The sequence below is a fragment of the Heptranchias perlo genome, chromosome 4 (assembly GCF_035084215.1).
Source record: "Heptranchias perlo isolate sHepPer1 chromosome 4, sHepPer1.hap1, whole genome shotgun sequence".
In the NCBI taxonomy this organism is placed as follows: domain Eukaryota; kingdom Metazoa; phylum Chordata; class Chondrichthyes; order Hexanchiformes; family Hexanchidae; genus Heptranchias; species Heptranchias perlo.
This window is the reverse complement of record NC_090328.1, coordinates 64,847,464-64,872,935: the sequence shown is the minus strand read 5'-3', so window position 1 is coordinate 64,872,935 and position 25,472 is coordinate 64,847,464. Positions and strand designations below refer to the sequence as shown.

Here is a 25,472-nt window from a genome sequence, read left to right as displayed (position 1 = left end):
TCCTCTGGTTACCGACCCTCCTGCCAGTGGAAACAGTTTCTCCTTTGTTATAAATTGGATAGCCAGGTGGTAAAGGATAGAATACCAGAGCCCACTCTTCAGTTGCTTCCGAGCCTTTATTCACCGAGCTCCACATTACACCCACACCACACTGGATAAGCACTCATATTAAAAGGATACGAGGGTCTCCAATTGACACACACCACCTGAATACAATTAACATTAATTGATATAAATCATGATACAATTAACAACCTTATTTACTCGATCAAAACCCCTCATAATTTTGAGCACCTCCATTAAATCTCCCCATAATCTTCTCTGTCCTAAGGAGAACAACTTTTCCAGGCTCTGGTCTCTCCACATAACTGAAGAACCTCATCCCTGCTACTGAATGTTCCATTTGAAATGGGTTAGAGGGCAGGAAATCATGGGAGCAGGCACACAGATATAATTCAGTCCCCATTTTTTGTCGTGCACCTCCACTGGCAGGACAGTGCAATTACAACATGACCAGTTTATATAGGGAGTTTCCATTCTAAATGTGGACAATGGGATTTATAACAGAAAAAGTTGACAAAGTGCATGGAGCTATAATATTTATAAAAATTCAAAGTTGTCCTTTATCTCTGCCCCTGAGGTCAACCTGTGTCATGTATCTTCCCCACGCAAGTCATTGAGCTGAAGACCTGCTCCCAGGCCTCTGACAATGCTGTCATATAATCAGCCTCTTACATGAGGACAGCTCAGGGTGGCAACTCCTTCTTTGTGTGCAAGCTGCTAGCCTCCATTCAATGCTTCTCTACTATGGCACAGATGTGACTGGCATCTCAACTTCCAGTAAATCATCAAGTTTGAACGGATATCCGTTCATTCTATTGCAGAGCAAAGAGCTCCAATATGTTCTGCCATGTACACCCTAATCTCTAATTTTGACAGCTTGAATTCTGTCTATAGCATATAATTGAAATGGCAACTATCAAATGAATAGTTGGATGTAAACTCAATCTAAACACAACTACATCACAGGAATCCTCCAACACATCCAGTTAAACCGATGTTTAAAATTAAATTCTGTTTCCACAGTATGATAACAATCAAAGCCAATTTAATGTTGTCTGGGCTTGGCTGGCACAAAACATTTAAACAGGTTACACTCCCCTACATTCCCTGATCTATGATTATTTCAGGTACTCCTATAATCACGTAAATTTCAACATGGAAGGTGACCATTTCCCATTATGCCTGTGGTATGGACTTTGCAGACAGAGACAGAGTTGAAAGGCCTCAGTCTGGTCAGTCTGTAACAGTTCAAGACTGAATGTTTTGATTTTAATGTCAGGGAGGGAGCAAATAAAGGTTATGATAGGCTTTTGATATGTTATGTTACTGTCTCAGTACATATATACACATACAGAATGACTTTTTGGTGCAGGGTAAAGTACAGAAAGTGATCCATGGATGCAACTATATAATGCTCACAGAAGCAAGAAGCAAGACTCCTGGTTTAATCACACAAGCATGCAATGAGGAGAGGGAAACAAGCAGAAGAAGCAGAAAATACCTGTACAGAACCACCATGTCTGTCAGCTGCCAGGTGAGCTCTCAAGTGATGGGGGTTGGCTTGCTGAGTGTCCCAAGCTCCCCTGTGGTCTGCTGACTGCCAATTTTTATTTTATAAAGCATGCATGAAAGAGGAAGGAAAGGAAAAAAATCCCAACAACTCATTAAAAATCTCATGCTGTGGGAAGATTAAAACAAACTTAAAACACCCAAAACTGTACAAAAAAAACACAAGAACGGAAAACAGACAAACTAAGACAAAATGATTGTACTGCTAGCATAATACTAACATTCATGCATTAAGAACTGATAATCACAATATTTAATTTGCTCAGACTTTTGCTGTAATACCTATACTTAACATCCTAGTCACTTTAATAATCGACCAAATCTTAATTTTAGTGCTCATTAGGGTTAGGCTTGGTCGTTACCTTCCCACACTTCTTAAAGGCTGTAAACTTTATGGCTATGAAACATTTCAGCATCTGCCGTTTCAGGACAATATTTAACATTTGTCAGTGGTTGCTAATTAATGGATTTAAACAGCATCTAATACGAATTCACTAATACGAACCCCATCTGCCTTAGATAGAAAAATTCATTGCATTGCTATCTAGTCAACAACTGACAAGTAACATACATCAAAAAAAAGTGACAGGTAATTAATTACTTGTCATGGCAAAATAGGCATAACTAGAATTCACTGAACTGCAGCAGGTATTTTCAGAGGAAATCTCATCAGTAATACTGATTCCTGGGATGGCAGGACTGATGTAGGAGGAGAGATTGGGTCGACTAGGCCTATATTCACTAGAGTTTAGAAGAATGAGAGGTGATCTCATCGAAACAAAAAAATTCTAACAGGACTAGACAGACTAGATGCAGGGAGGATGTTCCCAATGGCTGGGGAGTCCAGAACCAGGGGTTACAGTCTCAGGATACGGGGTATGCCATTTAGAACAGAGATGAGGAGAAATTTCTTCACTTAGAGGGTGGTGAACCTGTGGAATTCTCTACCACAGAAGGCAGTGGGGGGTCAAGTCATTAGATGTATTCAAGAAGGAGATAGATATATTTCTTAATGCTAAAGGGATCAAGGGATATGGGGAAAAAGCGGGAACAGGGTACTGAGTTAGACGATCAGCCATGATCATTTTGAATGGCGGAGCAGGCCCGAAGGGCCGAATGGCCTACTCTTGCTCCTATTTTCAATGTTTCTATAGCAGGTTTCGTGAGTGTGAAAAGCCAGTTATTATCACCTTTCACATGACTGGGGGAGAAAAACTGAAACCCATAATCACTGATGAGATACTTTATGCTTGTCATATGGGCACATCCCATACTGTACTCAGGAACACCAGTAAGTGGCAAGGAAGGTGTTTCCCTCGTCTTTGGTGAGACAGCTTAACATGCCATTCTGGATTGCGAATCCATCAACAACAGACTGCTACGTGCAAGGTTCCAGACATGCTACTTAAAAATTACTATCACGCAGTGCTACGCACTCACAATTGAACAAAGCGATGAAGTTAAACACAGCTCTTACACGCACCGCAGGGCATAATTGGCCGAGTTCCACAACACGATATTCCGGTTATGATGGGAACTTGAATGCCAAAGTTGGATCTTCAAATGAGAATTTATTTGAAGTTATGGGAACACAAGGAATTGGTATGAGAAATGAAAATGGTGAAACACTCATAGAACCAAGTCAACTCAAATGTTTGGTTATAGGAATCACGCTCTTTATTCATAAAGGCATCCAATAAGGTAACATGGACATCACCTGATAACAACATTAAGAATCAAAATCAGCGCTACAGGAAAAGGGCAGGGAAGTGGGACTAGCTGGATTGCTCTTGCAGAGCGCTGGCACGGACTCGATGGGCCGAATGGCCTCCTTCCGTGCTGTAATCATTCTATTAAAATAATAACTTCTGCCTCTGTAAAATGTTCATGTCCTTTTTATGCAATATTCAGGCTTTTCACGACATTGACATTGTCAGTGATCACCAACTGTACATTGATACTATGGAAATGAAATAAAAGAAGCTAATTAAAAAGAAGACAGCAGTACAGAGAATCAACAAATAATATACATGCTGAAAAAAGAGAATCAACACAGCTAGATTGAAAGGTCTGGCCTCCAATGTGGAATTTAAACTGCAGCTATCAACCTGGTTCAGCGGAAATGGAAAATATGTTTGACAATGTAAAAGATGCTTGGACTGCCATTTAGAAACGCTACATTGAGAGTATTGAGTTGGTACAGGGCCATACCAAAGGCAAAAACGAGGAGTGGCTTAGTATTAACACATGGCATGCAAACGCCGAAAGGAAAAAGGCCAAGCTCAATCTACTCAATGCATCTGATCCCAATAATATCATATGGAAGAAAAAAGAATGCAAAGAGAAAGACAAGGCACAATGCTCAGCATGTAAAAACAAAGGAAATGTAATTGACAAACAAACTAAAGAGGCAGAAATGGCTGCAGTAAGGGAAAATATGAGGACACGATCAGAATAGAAAGAAACTTGCAATAGACTTTAAACACCACAGCAAAGGCCTAACAAAAACAAGTATGGTTTGCTTGTCACCAAACTAGAAGATATAAATAGCAGATGAGAAGAGCATTTCCACAAAATCCTTAACAGATCACATCCAGACAGCAGGATCGACTTTAACTCCATTGGACTGTAGATGCCAATTGTGGTGAAATTATAATCCATGAGCTGAGATCCGCCATTAGCTAACTAAATGAACAAGTCACTCGAAGAGGATCAAATTTGTGCGGAATTACTCTACGAAAGTGGAGGAGAATTTGATTGAATGGCGGTTATCAGTGGTACTGAATTTAATTTGCTTCTACAAGGCATTTAATAATGTCAACTGAATTTCAATATGGCAGATTTCGTATGGGTTACCCAGGAAAGTCATTAGCATCATCAAGATTTTACATCAAGGAGCATGCATTGAAAACAGGCAATGAACTATCCAACAGGTTCAATAATAACCATAGGCTGCATCTTGTCCCCTATGCTTTTTGAGATTGTGATTGATTTTGTGATGAGTCATTCATCTAGCATCAAAGACTGCAAAGAACGACAAACGATCTTGCAGACACAGCCAGAGAAGTTGGGTTATACATCAATGTTGCAAAAACTCAGGTCATGAAAGTTAGTGTCTCCTCTGGCAAAGAAATACACCTGGAAAATGAATGCCTGCAAATTGTACATTCTTTCACCTACGTAGGCAGTGTGGTGCAAGACAATGGAGACTGCACGTTAGATGTCTAAGCTGACATCGGAAAAGCTATCGGAGCTTTTCAAATTCATCACTCAATCGGGGAATTAAATGCGATTGGAGAAAAAACAAAGCTGAGAATTTTTAACATCAATGTGTTGGCAGTGCTCCTGTATGGATCAGGAATGTGGCGGTCCAACAAAGTCATCCAAAAGAAGCTGAACAGTGTAGATGCCTGTGATGGCTCTTGGGCATCCGATGGTTTAACAAAGTGACGAATTAAAGTGTGCTTCAGAGAGCACAGATGCCACCACTGACTGTAATAGCCGGGAGAGAACATGGACCTATACTGGTCACATTCTGAGAATAGCTGACACCTGGAACCCTAAACAGACATGGAATTGGAAACCACGAGGGAAAAGAGTTGGAGGTCGACCACGAGGAATTGTACACAACACTAACAACTGTTGCGGCTGCAGTGAAACTACAGGAGTTGGGAGGCAAAAGCCCAAGACAGAATTCAATGACATCAATTAGTTACTGCCCTATGTGCCTCAACGGCACAGGAACAATAATGTGTGATAATGTATGGACACATACCTCCTTGAATAATTCTTCAGTGAATCTTTAAATTAATTCTAGAAACTACATTGATTGCTAACTCATTTCACATTTTTTTTTACATTTTACTACCTGTGAAGTCCTGTGAGCAGCAAAATTAACAATTACATTCACAGAATAATTAGCTTTATTGCTTTGCTAATGGTCTTTGTACATATTAATTTATGGTGTTGTGTTCTTGAAAATCTCCCACAGGTTTACAATGTTGCTAAAAGCTGCTGATAATTTAGGGTGCAAAATTGCACAACTCCTCTGAAAATCCATCTGTTCATAAACTTAAAAAATGTTTTTTTCAAATATATAAAGAGTTGTAAAAACATTGTTTCCTGCTCTATGAAATTATGAGATATACAGAACTCCACAGTGGCGCACTATTTTTATAGACTAGAATCATAGAAGGTTATAGCACAGGAGGAGCCTTCCCATCGCTCCTGTGCTGGTTATCTGAAAGAGCTTTTCCACTTAGTGGCATTCCTTCACCCTTCTCATTTTTTTCTTTATCAAGTATTTAAAAGCTACTATGGGTTCTGTTTCCACCAGCGTTTCTGGTAGGGCATTCCATGTCCTAACAACCAACGCTGTAAATAAATTTCTCATGACCTTTCCCTTCATTCTTTGGTGGCTATCTTAAATTTATACCCTTTAATTACCAACTCACTCACCAGTGGAAATAGCTTTACCCTCTTTACTCCTTATCAAAACACTTTATAATTTTGAACATCTATCAGATCTCCTCTTAACCTTCTCTGTTCTAGTAGAAAGAGTTCCAGTTTCTCTAGTCTCTCCTTAGAACTAAAGCTTCTCATCCCTGCTATCATCTTAGTAAATCTCTTTTGTACCTTCTCCATAGCCTTGACATCCTCCCTAAAGGCGGGCAATCAGGACAAAATATTCCAATGTAGCCTAATCAATCATTTGTTATACGTTTAGCACTACCTAGAATCATAGAATGGTTACAGCACAGGAGGCCATTCAGCCCATCGAGCCCATGCCAGCTCTTTGTATGAACAATCCAGTTAGTCACATTCCCCCACTCTTTCCCCGTGCCTTGCAAATTTTTTCTCTTCAAATATTTATCCAAATCCTTTTTGAAAGCCACAACTGAATCTGCTTCCACTACCCTTTCAGGCAGCGCATTCCAGATCATAACAACTCACTGCGTAAAAACTGTTTTCGTCATGTCGCCTATGGTTCTTTTGCCAATCTTAAATCTGTGTCCTCTTGTTCTTGACCCTTCCACCAACGGGAACAGTTTCTCTTTATTTACTTTATCTAAACACTTCATGATTTTGAACACTTCTATCAAATCTCCTCTCAACTTTCTCTGCTCGAAGGAGAACAACCCCAGCTTCTCCAGTCTATCCACGTAACTGAAGTCCCTTATCCCTGGAACCATTCTGGTAAATCTTTTCTGCACCCTCTCTAAGGCTTTCACATCCTTCTTAAGTGCGGTGCCCAGAATTGGACACAATACTTCAGTTGTGGCCATACCAGCGTTTTATTAAGGTTTAACATAACTTCTTTGCATTTGTACTCTATGCCTTTATTTATAAAGCCCAGGATCCCGTATGCTTTTTTAACCGCTTTTTCAACCTGTCCTGCCACCTTCAAACATTTGTGCACATATACCCCCAGGTCTCTCTGTTCCTGCACCCCCTTTAGAATTGTACTATTTAGTTTATATTGCCTCTCCTCATTCTTCCTGCCAAAATGTATCACTTCACACTTCTCTGCATTAAATTTCATTTGCCATGTGTCCGCCATTCCACCAGCCTGTCTGTCCTCCTGAAGTTTATTACTATCCTCCTCACTGTTTACTACACTTCCAAGTTTTGTGTCATCTGCAAATTTTGAAATTGTGTTCTGTACACCCAAGTCATTAATAAACATCAAAAAAAGCAGTGGTGCTGGTACTGACCTCTGGGTATCACCACTATATACCTTCCTCCAGTGTGAAAAACAATTGTTCACCACTACTCTCTCTTACCTGTCCTACCTCTTTGCTTTTGCACCCTATATCCCTATTTATGGGGTCAGCCTATGGTTTAGTAGTAGCATTCCTGCCTCCGAATCAGATGCAGGGTTTGAACCCTACTCCAGACACTCTTGGAAACTAGAACATGGTCTCTAAATACTGGGCTGGAATCTCGCGAGGTACTGACGTCAGATCAGAGTGACTAGTGGTAGTATTCCTGCCTCTGAGTCAGAAGGGTTGGGTTTGGGCCACACTTAGAGCTGCCTCGGTGAGCAGAGACCAAAGCGCCAGCTCTGACTACTGGATTGATGTCCAGAAGGGGCAAAGGGCAGGTGGGGCTCTTTAGCCTTGATTGCAGCCAGCCAGGAGATGGTACTCTGAAGCTAAAGACCGTGGGGAAGACAATGGGAAAGCACCTCAGCAACTCTTCGCTAGTAAGTGGCTCAAGAATGTCACGCGCAAGACTTGAATTGCGCGTGACCTAAGGTGGAACACAATGGACAGACAGACTCCTATTTATAGGATCCCAAATGCTTTATTTTATATATAGTTTTGTCAACTTAAGATTTATGTATCTGAACTCATAAGTCTTTCTGCCCTGCTACTTCTTTTAAAGTTTTAATGTTTAATGTTTATATCCTCTCTTTATACTTCCTCCAAAAATGTATCACATATTCCTCCACATTAAATGTCAGCTGACATCTACCTGCCTAATCTACTAACTTGTCAATGTCCTCCTGAAATCTTATTCACAGTAAATCTTCATCTTCTGTCACATGCAAATTTTGATATTGTAACCCCTACCTCTAAATCAATATCATATATCTTTCTACTGGGTAATACCAGAGTTTACAACCCTCCAATCCAAAAAACATCCATTGATCCCTGATTTCTGTTTTCTGTTCTTTACCCAACTTCCTATCCATTTTGCTACATTCCCATTAATATCATGTGCCTTAATTTCATAAGCTTTCTATCCAGCATCTTGTCAAATGCCTTTTTAAAATCAGTGTACACATTACCTTATTAATATAATCCATTATTTTCTCAAAGAACTCTATTAAATTTGACAGATATGACTTGCCTTTTACAAACAGAATTACAAATACAGAAGTTGTATTCCATCATCATTTAACATATTATAATGCTCAGACTCTTATGGTTTTCAAGAAAATATGACATAAACCCAGACCTAGAATTCATTCTATTACCTGGCAGGTAATCATATAATTTATAGCCAAGACACTTGGTGAATGCTGCCTCACTGATTGCCAATACAGAGCTGTGAACATTGGGAGAATATTATGAGTAACATTTACAATCAATAACTGGGCAAGCTCAGCAAATGGAGCTCAGTTTATTTTTACACACTATGACTGATTGCGAGACCTAAACGAGTGATATTTGGTGAATCTAATATTAAAATAAAAGACAACTGGACAATGCTGTCAGTTGCAATATGTTGAAAAATACTGTGATACTTCCATCTGAATGTTAATAACCAGATTTACTGAGTTAGAATTAGTACAGTACAAAGCAAAAACAAACTAGCACTATTTGCTGGGCATTGCTAGTGTGGAATGGTTGCTGTATTTGCCTACGTAAGTACAGCCATTGTATTCCAAGAAGTAATTCATTATATTAAGTGCTTAGAGACATTTCAACATAAGGCCCTATATAACCTGTGCAAGTATAACTGTCAGCAGTGAGAATAAGAATATCAAGTTTTATTCTTAGAAGTATTAAGAATATATCATGTACCCACCAGATAAAACTAGACCATTCTCTCACAATTGGTTCATGTGGTACAGAATATCCAAAACTGTTCCCAGCAGGTTGTGGAAGTCAGAGCAAAATCATAAATCAGGCCTCAATTTCTGCCTTTAAACAGCCTCCCACTAGGAACATAGGAACAGGAGTAGGCCATTCAGCCCCTCGTGCCTGCTCCGCCATTTGATAAGATCATGGCTGATCTGTGATCTAGCTCCATATACCTGCCTTTGGCCCATATCCCTTAATACCTTTGGTTGCCAAAAAGCTATCTATCTCAGATTTAAATTTAGCAATTGAGCTAGTATCAATTGCCATTTGTGGAAGAGAGTTCCAAACTTCTACCACCCTTTGTGTGTAGAAATGTTTTCTAATCTCGCTCCTGAAAGGTCTGGCTCTAATTTTTAGACTGTGCCCCCTACTCCTAGAATCCCCAACCAGCTGAAATAGTTTCTCTCTATCCACCCTATCCGTGCCCCTTAATATCTTATAAACTTCGATCAGATCACCCCTTAACCTTCAAAACTCTAGAGAATACAACCCCAATTTGTGTAATCTCTCCTCGTAACTTAACCCTTGAAGTCCGGGTATCATTCTAGTAAACCTACGCTGCACTCCCTCCAAGGCCAATATGTCCTTCCGAAGGTGCGGTGCCCAGAACTGCTCACAGTACTCCAGGTGCAGTCTAACCAGGGTTTTGTATAGCTGCAGCATAACTTCTGCCCCCTTGTACTCTAGTCCTCTAGATATAAAGGCCAGCATTCCATTAGCCTTATTGATTATTTTCTGCACCTGTTCATGACACTTCAATGATCTATGTACCTGAACCCCTAAGTCCCTTTGGACATCCACTGTTTTTAACTTTTTACCATTTAGAAAGTACCCTGTTCTATCCTTTTTTGATCCAAAGTGGATGACCTCACATTTGTCTACATTGAATTCCATTTGCCACAATTTTGTCCATTCACCTAATCTATCAATATCCCTTTGCAATTTTATGTTTCCATCTACACTGCTTACAATGCCACCAATCTTTGTGTCATCGGCAAACTTAGATATGAGACTTTCTATGCCTTCATCTAAGTCGTTAATAAATATTGTGAATAATTGAGGCCCCAAGACAGAACCCTGCCGGACTCCACTAGTCACATCCTGCCAATGTGAGTACTTACCCATTATCCCTACTCTCTGTCGCCTTTCGCTCAGCCAATTTCCTAACCAAGTCCGTACTTTTCCCTCGATTCCATGGGCTTCTATCTTAGCTAACAGTCTCTTGTGTGGGACCTTATCAAATGCCTTCTGGAAGTGAATATAAATAACATCCATTGACATTCCCCTGCCCACTACTTTAGTCACCTCTTCAAAAAATTCAATCAGGTTTGTCAGGCACGACCTACCTTTCACAAATCCATGCTGGCTCTCCCTGATTAACTGAAAATTCTCGAGGTGTTCAGTCACCCTATCCTTAATTATAGACTCCAGCAATTTCCCCACAACAGATGCTAGGCTAACTGGTCTATAATTCCTCGGTTTCCCTCTCTCTCCTTTCTTAAAAAGCGGAGTGACATGTGCAATTTTCCAATCTAGAGGGACTGTTGCTGAATCTAGAGAACTTTGAAAGATTATAGTTAGGGCATCTGCAATGTGCTCACCTACTTCCTTTAAAACCCTGGGATGGAAACCATCTGGTCCTGGGGATTTGTCACTCACTAGTTTCCCTTTACTAGGTCTCCTGCAATCGGTCGATCGAATTGCCACTGGTCTCATTTGAATATGTCAAAGTGAGAGCCACTGGAGAAGCACCTCCAAGTTTGTTGAATTTGGACCATTGCTACACTGAGTTCCATGAGGTGCAGCAGCTGTAAGGATCACCCATTCAAGGTGGAAGTGAGAAGTTCCTTAAACACAAGAGTCTGAAGATCTTTGGATTCCGAGTTCTGCAGGTAGGAAATGATTTTTAAAGCATTTTTTGCCTATAGACACCTGCACTTGCTTCTCAGAGGGTCAAACCACTGGCAGATTTTCAGTCACTGCTTTTACCCAAATCTCGTTGCAAAAAAAAAGTTTACTAAGCCTTTTCTGCATGGTATGTGCACTGGAAACGATAAGGAAATTAACCCCCATTGACCTTTCCAGCAAGAACAGGGCACTTCCTCAGGAGCTTATCTATTTACTTTACAAAGAGTAGGTCATTGCTTCTGCTATGGGATACATAAGTCCAGTGGTGTGGGACTAAGCTTAGTCACAGAAATACATATTAACCCTAGAAGTGAATTCCACAGCCTCATAACTTGCTGTTTGAAGAAGTGCCCCTGCTCTCTGTTCTAAATCTTTTACATTTAATCTTTATTACAGCATGGAAAATTCTTATGTGCCTTTTACTGATTCCTACCAATACTAAAGTAAGGCGGGAGAAGCCCAAAGTCATCTTTCTGGTAACATACCAGTATATAGAGCTAGGGCTTTGAGACTTTTTTTTAAATCACTCCTAGACACCCAACACTGCCCCCTGCTGGACTGCCTTACCAGAAACACTGGGAAGTCTGAGCATCTCACCCCCAATAAGGAACACAGGAACAGGAGTAGGCCATTCAGCCCCTCGAGCCTGTACCGCCATTCACTGAGATCATGGCTGATCTGTATCCTAACTCCATCCATCCGCTTTGGCTCCATATTTCTTAATACCCTTGGCTAGCAAATATCTATCGATCTCAGATTTAAAATTATTAATTGAGCTAGCATCTACTGCTTTTTGTGGGAAAGAGTTTCACACGTCTACCACCCTTTGCGTGAAGAAGTGTTTCCTAACTTCTCTCTTGAATGGCCTGGCTCTGATTGTAAGGTTATGTCCCCTTGTCCTAGACTCGCCCACCAGCAGAAAAAGTTTCTCTCTATCTACCCTATCAATTCCTTTCAAAATCCTAAAAACCTCAATCTAATCACCCCTTAACCTTCTATATTCCAGAGAAGTCAAGCTTAGTTTATGTAATCTCTCCTCATAATCTAACCCTTGGAGTCCTGGTAACATTCTGGTGAATCTGCATTGCACTCCTTCCAAGCCCAATATATCCTTTCTAAGGTGCAGTGTCCAGAACTGTACATAGTACTCCAAATGTGGTCTGACCAGGGCTTTGTATAACTGTAGCAAAACTTCCTCCCCTTTATATTCCAGCCCTCTAGTTATAGAGGCTAACATTCCATTAGCCTTTTTAATTATTTTCTGTACCTGACTATTACATTTTAGTGATCTCTATACATGGACCCCTAAATCTCTTTGGACCTCAACTGTTCCTAACTTTTCAACGTTTAAAAAATACTCGGATCCATCCTTTTTTGGTCCAAAATGAATGACCTCACACTTACCTGCGTTGAAATCCATCTGCCACAGTTTTGCCCACTCACTGAATCTATCAATGTTTCTTTGTAATTTTATGCTCCCTTCTACACTACTTACTATACCACTAATCTTTACGTCATCGGCAAACTTGGATATATGGCCGATGACTGGCCTCCCCTAGGACAGGGTATCACGTCATCAATAAATTGCTACCTATTGCTGCTGATTTAATTAGTATTTAGAGATACCAGTGCCAGTCAGCCAGTTCTCACTGTTTGCACTAAATCAGGCTCCCTAAACCCCAATGGCAGACTAATAAACCCAATTTTTTGTGGGAAAGTTTCAGTTTATAGAAGGATGCTTTTTGCTGTGAACACAAGTTTGCAGTGTAAGGAGAAAGCCTGTGTTGCAATAGCAGCATCTGATTTACCAAGCCAATAGTTACTTATTGGCCCAGCCTTAAGTAAGGTTGGAAGATTAAAGGTTACTCTCCTACAAACAAACCAGAATCCCAGTAATGTTTTATATTCTCCTGTTAATCACTGCAATACATTATTCATCTTTGTTTCTTATAAAGTAAGATAGAGCTGTTGTTTATTTTGTGCGAAAGTAGTAACTAAACCGAAATTCAAAAAGTTAGGAATATTATTCAGTCATTTGTATTACAGCTATACTGAGTCATTAACTTGATTTTACAAAAATATCAATTCAAAACACTCAAATATGTGAAGAGCTTTCTTCACATATTTGATTCTGGACTCACACACACTATCACTACATCATTCTAAACGTTCTGTTGAGAACTTTTTACGTTTGTGAGCTTTATGATCATGTTTACAGCCTCACATTGAACTCACAGACTTCTTCCTTCCATTTATAGATACTTCATAAGCGTTTGTTTCTAAATAATTAAAACTCATTCATATAGTGCATCATGAATTAAATATGCGGGTGACTCACTAAATCTGTTCAAGGCAAAAATAAAAGCAAGTGTCAAGCTTTTCTCATTTGCTAAAAAAAAGCAACTCATTCACTGAAATATAAAACAGCAAACATGTCACAGAAACGCAACCACTTGAAAGACTGAAATTTCAACCAGATTGCAGCAATTATTTTATCTCGAACCCAGCTGAATATATAGCCATATAAATAGCATTTATAACATAACAAAGTAATTAAAACATTACAAGACTAGGAAAAATAAAAATCACAAATTAACCATTGTGTGCTAGAAATGCCTCCAAAGATTTTCTCCCACACAGACTTGCCCTGTCTCTGAAGTCTAGGACTTAAGCTCTGCTGGACTCCCAAGGTCCCTGAGTAAAGAGACTCAACTAAATACCAGACTCCCATAGTGCACTCGTGTCATTTTTTTTTTGCATGTCACACTGGTGGACTATTAACTTCTGTTCCAGTGGAAACGAATATGTCACTTGGATAGACTATACCTCCCATAATGCAGCTTAAAGCTGTCTATCTGTCTGCAATCCCATGCTGGATGTGCAGGATGGGGCTTACAAACGCATCCTGTGAATGGACAAGTCTTGCTGTCAATGAAAAAAAAAATCTGCTACTTTAAAGACATGCCCCAATTTTCTGATTGGACAAAGTTTTTTATTCCACATAGAATTTTGAGTGGAAATCTCATTAAAAAAAAATGTTCCTTACAACAGCTGCCATTGTAGATCTTTACGGTTGAGAAAGGCATGGATGTTAGGGAACTTGGGGAAATAAATAGTGATGTCTTGAGGAGTGTACATATTACAGAGAGGGAGGTGCTGGAAGTCTTAACGCGCATCAAGGTAGATAAATCTCCGGGACCTGATGAAATGTATCCCAGGACGTTATGGGAGGTTAGGGAGGAAATTGCGGGTCCCCTAGCAGAGATATTTGAATCATCCACCGCTACAGGTGAGGTGCCTGAAGATTGGAGGGTAGCAAATGTTGTGCCTTTGTTTAAGAAGGGCGGCAGGGAAAAGCCTGGGAATTACAGACCAGTGAGCCTGACATCTGTAGTGGGTAAGTTGTTAGAGGGTATTCTGAGGGACAGGATCTACAGGCATTTGGAGAGGCAGAGACTAATTAGGAACAGTCAGCATGGTTTTGTGAGAGGAAAATCATGTCTCACGAATTTGATTGAGTTTTTTGAAGGGGTAACCAAGAAGATAGATGAGGGCTGTGCAGTCGACGTGGTCTACATGGACTTCAGCAAAGCATTTGACAAGGTACCGCATGGTAGGTTGTTACATAAGGTTAAATCTCATGGGATCCAAGGTGAGATAGCCAATTGGATACAAAATTGGATTGACGACAGAAGACAGAGGGTGGTCGTAGAGGGTTGTTTTTCAAACTGGATGCCTGTGTCCAGCGGTGTGCCTCAGGGATCGGTGCTGGGTCCGCTGTTATTTGTTATTTATATTAATGATTTGGATGAGAATTTAGGAGGCATGGTTAGTAAGTTTGCAGATGACACCAAGATTGGTGGCATTGTGGACAGTGAAGAAGGTTATCTGGGATTGCAACGGGATCTTGATAAATTGGGCCAGTGGGCCGATGAATGGCAGATGGAGTTTAATTTAGATAAATGTGAGGTGATGCATTTTGGTAGATCGAATCGGGCCAGGACCTACTCCGTTAATGGTAGGGCGTTGGGGAGAGTTATAGAACAAAGAGATCTAGGAGTACAGATTCATAGCTCCTTGAAAGTGGAGTCACAGGTGGATAGGGTGGTGAAGAAGGCATTCGGCATGCTTGGTTTCATTGGTCAGAACATTGAATGCAGGAGTTGGGATGTCTTGTTGAAGTTGTACAGGGCATTGGTGAGGCCACACTTGGAGTACTGTGTACAGTTCTGGTCACCCTATTATAGAAAGGATATTATTAAACTAGAAAGAGTGCAGAAAAGATTTACTAGGATGCTACCGGGACTTGATGGTTTGACTTACAGGGAGAGGTTAGACAGACTGGGACTTTTTTCCCTGGAGAGTAGGAGGTTAAGGGGTGATCTTATAGAAGTCTATAAAATAATGAGGGGCATAGATAAGGTCGATAGTCAAAATCTTTTCCCAAAGGTAGGGGAGTCTATAACGAGGGGGCATAGATTTAAGGTGAGAGGGGAGAGATACAAAAGGGTCCAGAGGGGCAATTTTTTCACTCAAAGGGTGGTGAGTGTCTGGAACGAGCTGCCAGAGGCAGTAGTAGAGGCGGGTACAATTTTGTCTTTTAAAAAGCATTTGGACAGTTACATGGGTAAGATGGGTATAGAGGGATATGGGCCAAGTGCAGGCAATTGGGACTAGCTTAGTGGTATAAACTGGGCGACATGGACATGTTGGGCCGAAGGGCCTGTTTCCATGTTGTAACTTCTATGATTCTATGATTCTATCCCTTCTGTAACCAAACAAGTGACCTCTACTTCTCACCAGGTCCAGTGGTTTTCTGCATTTCTCACACTTCTCCACTGCTCTGTTCCACCCTCCAGCCCGGAATCAGACCACACTAAACATTACAATAGCAAATATATATATATATATATAAGTGTGTGTGTGTATGTGCGTGTGCGCCTGCCTGTAAACAATGTCATGAGAGATTGATTGTTCTATATATATATATATATATATATATATATATAGAACACACATTTTATATACTTATATTTTTTTACATTTTTATATCCACAAATATATATATATGTTTGCTATTGTAATGTTTAGTGTGGTCTGAATATAAACATGAGGTTTGCTGAAAATATTAAATATGAAACATGCTCAAAGAGACAAAGAAAAATGTTATTAAAGTTTAAACTGCAGTTCAGCATCAGCCAACAAGACTCAACTTGTTTCTTTCCAAAAAGAAATGGCTATTATTTTGTAACAAGATACTATCTTTCATCTCACTATTTCATGGCTCACTGTAGGAGCAGTGGATCCAGGTCAGACTTCAGCTATGAAACACAGAAACTCTCATCAGCGGATCTGAACCTCACACCAGTAAATGAGAATTTTTTTTCAATTTCTAAGCTGATTGAAATATACTAAGGCAACTGCTGCAATATAATCTACCAGCGGATGGTCCAGATCATACAACAGATCTGTAGCTGGAACCCAAATTAGTGTCAAGGCTTTTCTGATTTCTTTTTCTCTTTCGGTTTCAAACTGCTCACCGTGACCTGCTCTCGTGGCGTCAGCTCCCAACATGCAAGTCTTGCGCAGTCAACAGCAATACTAACACAAACTTGTCAGATCCACTAAGGCCAGCAGCTGGAAAATTTGACTTTCTAACCGGTATTCCTGGCCACTAACCGTAGCAAATCCAGCAGGTTTACTTTGACGTTGTCACCAGTTATGTAGGAATGGCACGCTGGGAGCCAACAGCACTAGCACACCACTAAACCCCATATAAAAGCAACGTAAAAGCATCTTCATTTTCTGGAAGCAACACAAATAAACTATTATTGCAAGCAGAAATAGCGTAGCCTACATCACGATGATATTTCCAGACCTACCTGATTTTTGGCTTGCTGTGTTCTATCCCTGTGCTGATGAGTGTCTCTGTTCACTGCTGTCAGAGCACCATCTGCATGAATTGAACCAACTGGAGTGGGCTGTAATTAAAGAAAACAGTTAAAGATCGCTCAGTCATCAATAAAATGAACCGTAAAACTGCAAAATACAACATCTCTCAAGAGTCAGCATTCAATTAATATTTCCAGAATGCAATTTTGAGCAGGTACACATGGGTACATTCTTTCCTACAGTGGTAGCACTCTTTGCGCGGAGTCAGAAAGTTGTGGGTACATGCTCCACTCCAGAGACTTGCGCATACTTTTTGGGCAGCTACTTCAGTCCTGTATTGGTGGAGGTGCCTTCTTCCAGAAGAGATATTAAACTGAGGCTGTTCTCTCAGGTAGACATAAAAGACCCCATGGCACTATTCGAAGAAGAGCACGAACGTTCTCACAGTATGCTGCCAACCTTGCTGTGCGCAAAGTGGCTGTCGTATTTTTTTTATTCGTTCATGGGATATGGGCGTCGCTGACAATGCCAGCATTTATTGCCCATCCCTAATTGCCCTTGAGAAGGTAATGGTGAGCTGCCTTCTTAAACCGCTGCAGTCCGTGTGGTGAAGGTTCTCCCACAGTGCTGTTAGGTAGGGAGTTCCAGGATCTTGAACCAGCGACGATGAAGGAACTGCGATATATTTCCAAGTCGGGATGGTGTGTGACTTGGAGGGGAACGTGCAGGTGGTGTTGTTCCCATGTGCCTGCTGCTCTTGTCCATCTAGGTGGTAGAGGTCGCGGGTTTGGGAGGTGCTGTCAAAGAAGCCTTGGCGAGTTGCTGCAGTGCATCCTGTGGATGGTACACACTGCAGCCACAGTGCGCCGGTGGTGAAGGGAGTGAATGTTTAGGGTGGTGGATGGGGTGCCAATCAAGCGGGCTGCTTTATCTTGGATGGTGTCGAGCTTCTTGAGTGTTGTTGGAGCTGCATTCATCCAAGCAAGCGGACAGTATTCCATCACACTCCTGACTTGTGCCTTGTAGATGGTGGAAAGGCTTTGGGGAGTCAGGAGGTGAGTCACTCGCCGCAGAATACCCAGCCTCTGACCCGCTCTGGTAGCCACAGTATTTATATGGCTGGTCCAGTTAAGTTTCTGGTCAATGGTGACCCCCAGGATGTTGATGGTGGGGGATTCGGCCATGGTAACGCCGTTGAATGTCAAGGGGAGGTGGTTAGACTCTCTCTTGTTGGAGATGGTCATTGCCTGGCACTTATCTGGCGCGAATGTTACTTGCCACTTATGAGCCCAAGCCTGGATGTTGTCCAGGTCTTGCTGCATGTGGGCTTGGACTGCTTCATTATTTGAGGGGTTGCGAATGGAACTGAACACTGTGCAATTATCAGAGAACATCCCCATTTCTGACCTTATGATGGAGGGAAGGTCATTGATAAAGCAGATGTAGATGGTTGGGCCTAGGACACTGCCCTGAGGAACTCCTGCAGCAATGTCCTGGGGCTGAGATGATTGGCACGGACTGCTTCATTATCTGAGGGGTTTCCCTACAATGCAACAGTGATTACAATTCAAAAGTACTAAATTGACTGTGAAGTGCTTTGTGCCATCCTGAGGTCATGAAAGGCACCATATAAATGCAACTTCTTCCTTTATAAGACTACTAACCAATGGATTGATACTGGGCAAGGAAAAAAATAAAATTGTTGCAATTACTTTCTGTGTAAACTAAACAGAAGGAACAAATCATGCACCATCTTCAGGCACTACAACATCTCAAAAACATCTAATCCTTCAGGTGAGATGTTAAACTGGAGTTTGACCTGCTTGCTCTGATGGACATTGAGGATCCCATGGGATTACAGTCGCGGCGCCACTTGAAGAGCTTGCATCGGTGGAGGCGCGATGAGGCGAATAGCCACCTTCTTTGCTGTTATTTCTAAGATTCCATGATACTATTTGATAAAGAGCCAGGAGTTCTCCTAACTTCTTTGCCAACATTTCTCCCTCAACCAAGACCATCAAAAAGAAGAATAGCTGGCCTTTCAACTCATTGTTGTTTGAAGAATCTTTCTTTGCGCAAAACAGCTGCCAAATTTGCCTGACAACAATAGTCACTGCACTTTAGGACATTCCTCTGAGACCCGATAAAAGAGCTATATAAATTATAGTCTTTCTTTAATGGTTGCAATAATTCCAATGGCCATTTGAGAATGTTAAAATAAATAATTTATATCAGTTTATTCCAAGCTTTACATTGGAAAGTCATCAAGGATATTCCAGCGTTAGCTCCATTGATACGAAGAAATGAAAAAGGAGAAATTTTAAAACTGATGCAGCATCACAAAAGACTAGCACTTTAGGTGCCATAGAGCAGGGCTGTCGAACTTGCAGCCACGAAGCCCAGATAATCCTACCCTCTGAGCCCAGGCAACTTAATCTTGTTTATGCTTAGATTTTTTATTTACTGGTTTGTCCTGTTCGATTTTTCTAGGCCTGGAGATTTGGAGTGTTTTTTTTAAGCGCTGTTGCCCCATGGGTGGATAATAGTTAACTGGAACACCAATATCAGTTACTATCAACAACTTAAGATATCTGCAGATTAATGGGATCTCGACTTTACGTCCCTCAGGAGAACAGCAGAGGTCAGAGGACAATGATATTTTTATTGAGAATCAGGGCAAAGATAGAATGGAGAGCGCAGTTAAGCAAATCGATAACTATGGAGGGATTACGGTGAGTGGAAGGCAAGACGCATTGGATGTGGGAATTTGAAAGCGATTGAAAGGATACTGGAGGAGGGTGAATGGTAAAAGTGGTAGGATTGTAGCAGGGTAGAGCGATTTGGGTGGTCAGGGAAACAGCTGGTGAAGGGAAAATATAGTCTTTTGAACATTAAAATCATGGAGAGGCCCAAGATATGTTGAGATTGAGGGGTGGTTTATGTGAAATGCTACATTGAGACAGGAGGGTGGTGATTTCAGAAGAGAGGAGACTAAGGTAGTTGAGGTGAAGATTGAAATCACCAAGGAAGAGGAATCGCTCGATGTAGAGGCAAAGGGAAGAGAGAAGGAAGAACATCTCGGGGAGGAAGTAGTGTATGGCTTGGGGCCATAGCAATTGAGGATTTTAAATGAAAGGTATGAGGGATGGAAGAGGTTGAGTTGGCCAGAGGAAGGGAAGGTGCTGCAAGAGTAGGGGCAGAAGCAAAGATAAAGTAGGGGAGAGACTATTTACATTATACTGATTACAGCTAAATTGTTGGGAGCTTGTTTTAAACCAGCAACAGAAATTAAGATTATTATTCAGAACTAGGAGCAAAATAAACACTTTATCAGTTTACCTATAAATCATCTACAAATAGACTGAATGGGGCTTCATCAATTGGGACAAATTAAGTACCGAAATTCAAAATGTATGCATTTTATGAATCGTGTTGAAATTTGGCAAAGATGAAGTTGAAAGATTTTGGAGGTATTAGTAGATTTGGTTCGTAACATGTCCAAACACTGGATAGCAGCAATCAACAAACCAAACTGAACTTTATACAGCCAAAACAAGACAGTAAAAGTTGGAGAATGTCATGCTAAAACTATGCAGTACTCTGGTCAGACTACACATTGATTATTGCATCCAGTTTTGGTCACTAAGATCAAGTGGCACATATAAAGGCCCGCAGGTGATGCAGAGAAGAGCTATGAGGTTGAACCCCAAAGTCAGGGTTTCTCATTAGTCTTGGGAACTGCTACTAGGTTTGCGAACTTATCTCACATCCTGTTCCCAATAGAAAACGGCACTAGGTGAAAAAGTAAATGAGGGACAACAGTAGTGGGAAGCTGGTAGTGTGTCACTCTGTCATGAGTGATGAGGAAAGACCAGAAAAGTTTGGTGATCTAACTTTAAAAGATGAGATATAATGATGCATTTATAAAGTGCAGTATCAACCTCTTACAAATGTCTCAAAATAGTTATTGAAGCATTTAGCACATCATGGCAATGCCGATGCTAGTTCTTCAAGTGGAGCTATGTACTCTAATCCCATTTCACTGCCCTTTCCCTGTATCATTTTACATTCTTCTTTTTCAAATAACTATCCAATTCCAATTTAAATGATATTGGCCCTGAAATTCGGGTCCCAAGATCGGCTGCCGGAAGTGCAGCTTGGAGGGATTTAAGTTTGGTCGTTGTCAAGGAAGTTGACCACATTGAAAATTCCAGGGTGAGCTCATTTCAATAATGCTGGGCGGGACATGGTCGACAGTCCCGTCAGCAATAGGGCAGAAGTACTCATCAAGCTGTGGAAAATTCAGGGGGAGGAATGGAGTGTGATGTCATTTAAAAACAGCCTGCACTTAAAGGCGAGTGTCTTTGTTACTGAACTTGGCATGTACAAGGTAAACCTCGGTGGTGGGGAAGCTTTTAGAAACAATAATCTGGGTCAAAATTAATAGTCACTTGGACAAGTGTGGATTAATAAAGTAAAGCCAGCACAGGTCTGTTAAAGGCAAAATGTGTTTAACTAACTTGATTGAGTTTTCTGACGAGGTAACAGAGAGGGTTGATGAGGGCAATGTGGTTGATGTTGTGTTTATGGACTTTCAAAAGGTGTTTGATAAAGTGCCACATAATAGGCTTGTCAGCAAAATTGAAGCCCATGGAATAAAAAGGGCAATGGCAGCATGGATATGAAATTGGCTAAGTGACAGGAAACAATTAGTAGTGGTGAACAGTTGTTTTTCAGACTGGAGGAAGGTGTACAGTGGTGATCCCCAGGTGCCGGTACTTAGACCCACAGTTTTTTTTATATGTATTAGTGACTTGAACTTGGGTGTACAGGACACAATTTCAAAATTTGCAGATGAAACAAAACTTAGAAGTGTAGTAAACAGTGAGGAGGATAGTAATAAACTTCAAGAGGACATAGGCAGGCTGGTGGAATGGGCGAACACATGGCAGATGAAATTTAACGCAGAGAAGTGCGAATTGATACATTTTGGCAGGAAGAATGAGGAGAGGCAATATAAAATAAATGGTACAATTCTAAAAGGGGTGTAGGAACAGAGAGACCTGGGAGTATATGTGCGCAAATCTTTGAAGGTGGCAGGACGGGTTGAGAAAGCTATTAAAAAAGCATACGGGATCCTGGACTTCATAAATAGAGGCACAGACTACAAAAGCAAGGAAGTCACGATGAACCTTTATAAAACACTGGTCCGGCCACAACTGGAGTATTGTGTCCAATTCTGGGCACCGCACTTTAGGAAGGATGTGAAGGCCTTAGAGAGGGTGCAGAAAAGATTTACCAGAATGGTTCCAGGGATGAGCAACTTCAGTTACATGGATAGATTGGAGAAGCTAGGGTTGCTCTCCTTACAGCAGAGAAGGTTGAGAGAAGATTTGATCGGAGTGTTCAAAATCATGACCAGTTTAGATAAAGTAAATAAAGAGCAACTGTTCCCATTGGCAGAAGGGTCGAGAACCAGAGGACACAGATTTAAGGTGATTGGCAAAAGAACCAAAGGCGACATGAGAAAATCTCTCCTACACAGCGAGTAGTTATGACCAGGAATGCGCTGCCTGAAAGGGTGGTGGAAGCAGATTCAATCGTGGCTTTCAAAAAGGAATTGGACAAATACTTGAAGGGAAAAATTTTTGTAGGGCTACGGGGAAAGAGCGGGGAAATGGGACTAACCAGATTGCTCTTACAAAGAGCGGGCACAGGCTCGATGGGCCGAATGGCCTCCTTCTGTGCTGTAACCATTCCATGATTCTATACAAAAAAACAACTAATTTTACAGATCATGAGTTACAGTGCCTATTAAGTGAGATAAAGCTGAGGAGGGAAACACTTTTTGATGTTGAAGGGAAAAAAACCTGCAAACTATGCTGCAAGAGCAATCTGGATATAAGTGGCAGTAGCTGTTAGTGTATGGGCTTGTGCATGTTTTTCTCTCACCCTCCTTTTGTTCCGTTCAGCTGTAATTTTTTCCAGTTCTCATCAAGGTCCCCACCTGAAGCATTAATGTGTTCCTTTCTCTCCACAGGTGCTGAACAATCTGCCCCGAGTGTTTCTAGCATTTGTTCTTAATTATCTTGTGATCTTGTCCAAAACAAAATGAACAAATTCTTTTACCAGCTCAAACTGATACTTCTGTTTGAACAACTTTCTAGATTGCTCGTGCAGCTATACTTTTTCCTCTGGTAATTTTTTACTGCAATACGTGTCGTCAAGGGAAATGGTGGAAAGGTACTGCTGGATCTCATCAGCATAAATATGGAGGCTGTCCTCATGCTGAGGATGATTTCACCAAGGGCCAACTTGTTGATGAGAATGAGGAGGGGCCAAGGATGGATCCTTGGGGGGGGGGTCCAAGGATGGGAAGAGAAGCCATTGTTGGAGATGTGCTCACTGTGTTCATACGGGTAGGAGTGGAACCACGCAATGGAAATTCCACAGAGCTGGACAATGGAGGAAAAGGGGTGGAGGAGAAGCCATTGTTTGAGATACGCTAGTTGCGTTTGGAAAATTATAAGTGATAACATACTGTTATCAGTCACAGAAAATGTAATTCGTACCAATTTAACTATCTTGTGAAGTCGACTCCCTCCAAAAGAAGATTGCTTCCCCAAATAATTACATTGCGCGTGTGACCAGAAGTATTGTATACAAAGAACTATGAAATAACATTCCATTCCCCAGCACTGACAACTCTTACTGCAATAAAAATATTTGGCATCAATTTCCATTCATTGTAAACTCAACTAAAAGTTAACCAAAGTAATGAATTATACCATAATGGGCTTGCAATTACGAACCAGAAAATCAACCTACTTTTATAGGCTATAAAGCAGTAGTTACAAAATAAAATTAAAATGTTCAATGATGCATGTATGGTTTAATGCATAAAACTTCATACAATGTAAGCAGGGTCTCTTTCAGGTTGAACTGGTTCTATGAGGACACACCCGGTGATGGAAGATTGAAATCGAGTCAACCTTCCACGGCACGCTTAATAATCCTGTGTCCAAACCAGGTAGCTCCGCTATACTCGACAGCAATGTTGGCAATTGATCAGAAAGCCTGGCTCATTAATGGCATGTAAAGTCTAACGGATAAAAGGGGGCAGGGATTCTTTTCACTCAACTCCAGAGAACCCTGTAAACCAATTCCCCATTGTCCAAGGTGGTCCTGGCCAGACAAGCAGTGGGACGTTTACCTATGCTCTGTATTGGTAAACTTGCGTGGCTTTATGTAGTCAAGCTCTAGCAGTAATTTTGCATACATTTGTGGATCCCTAATCCTTGGCTCTTGCTAACCTGCACCTAAATTCTCTGGACTAAGCTAAGTGAGGTGTGACCCTACAGGGAGAGAGAGAGAGTGTGTGCACTCCATTTAAGGGACACAAAATCTCTACACGTGTGGATTTCACAATCGTTTGATTTGGAGAGTCGTCAGCATGTTGATGGATTTCTGCTGTCTCAGACAACCTGCAGACCAAGAATAAACTACAGTGCAAGAACAGTCCATTACTTCTTGATTTTTTTTTCTCATCAGTTTTCTCCCTTAATTTCTTGAAGGTATTGGCTCCTTGCTGGGATACAATTCTACAGGTGCCAGGCAACTCATCCAAGGAGTCATTTTTCTTATATGACCCTTGGTAGTGAATGCAGGCAGGCAACTCAACTACAGGGGGCATCACAGAAAAATCCAACCCTGTCCTCACTAGATGTCCACATGCAGATTTCCAGCAGGGATCACTTGACTGCAATTATAAGCATAAACTCTCTAATTCAGGGTGCTGAAGCCAAATGTCGCTCTCCTACTGCTGACCTGTCTGAGATCAGCTATCGTGGCACAGGCCGGGGATCAAGCCAGGTACCCTCATGATTATGTCACAGCCATTCACTAATTAATTTTGCTAAGCCACTGTGAAAACAAAAGAACAGTCGGCATGCTGATGTTCAGAACATGGCACAGATAGCCCTGAATTTCATTTGCAATTAAAGTTCTCCATTGGTCAGCATCATGTGTGCCTATCTAGTAACAGCTTTAGTTTCTAGGAACATAGGAACAGGAGTAGGCCATTTAGTCCTTCAAGCCTGTTCTGCCATTCGAAGAGATCATGGTTGATCTGTGACCTAACTCCAAAAAACCTGCCTTAGCCCCATATCCTTTAATACATTTGGTTAACAAAAAAATCTATCAATCTCAGATTTAAAATTAACAATCGAGCTAGCATCAACTGCTGTTTGCGGAAGAGAGTTCCAAACTTCTACCACCCTTTGCGTGTAGAAGTATTTCCTAACTTCACTCCTGAAAGTCCTGGCTCTAAATTTTAGGCTATGTTTCTCTTTATCTACAGTCAGTTCCCCTTAATATCTTGAAAGCTTCGATCAAATCACCCCTTAATCTTCTAAATTCCAGGGAGTACAACCCTAGTTTGTGTAATCT

At 41.1% G+C, this 25,472-nt stretch overlaps 1 protein-coding gene across 5 annotated transcripts in view; it reads right to left on the bottom strand.

Annotated features, from left to right (window-relative positions):
- The window catches only part of LOC137320980 (casein kinase I), a 233,028-nt gene that overhangs the window by 33,720 nt on the left and 173,836 nt on the right, over positions 1 to 25,472 (bottom strand). For 3 of the 5 annotated variants that reach the window (XM_067983040.1, XM_067983042.1, XM_067983041.1), the window contains exons 10-11: positions 17,015 to 17,113; positions 1,565 to 1,660 (exon numbers count right to left, since the gene is read on the bottom strand). In XM_067983040.1, the coding sequence (XP_067839141.1) occupies positions 1,565 to 1,660; positions 17,015 to 17,113 (195 nt within the window). The remainder of the gene's footprint in view (positions 1 to 1,564; positions 1,661 to 17,014; positions 17,114 to 25,472) is intronic. The other 2 variants (XM_067983043.1, XM_067983044.1) reach the window with 1 other exon arrangement.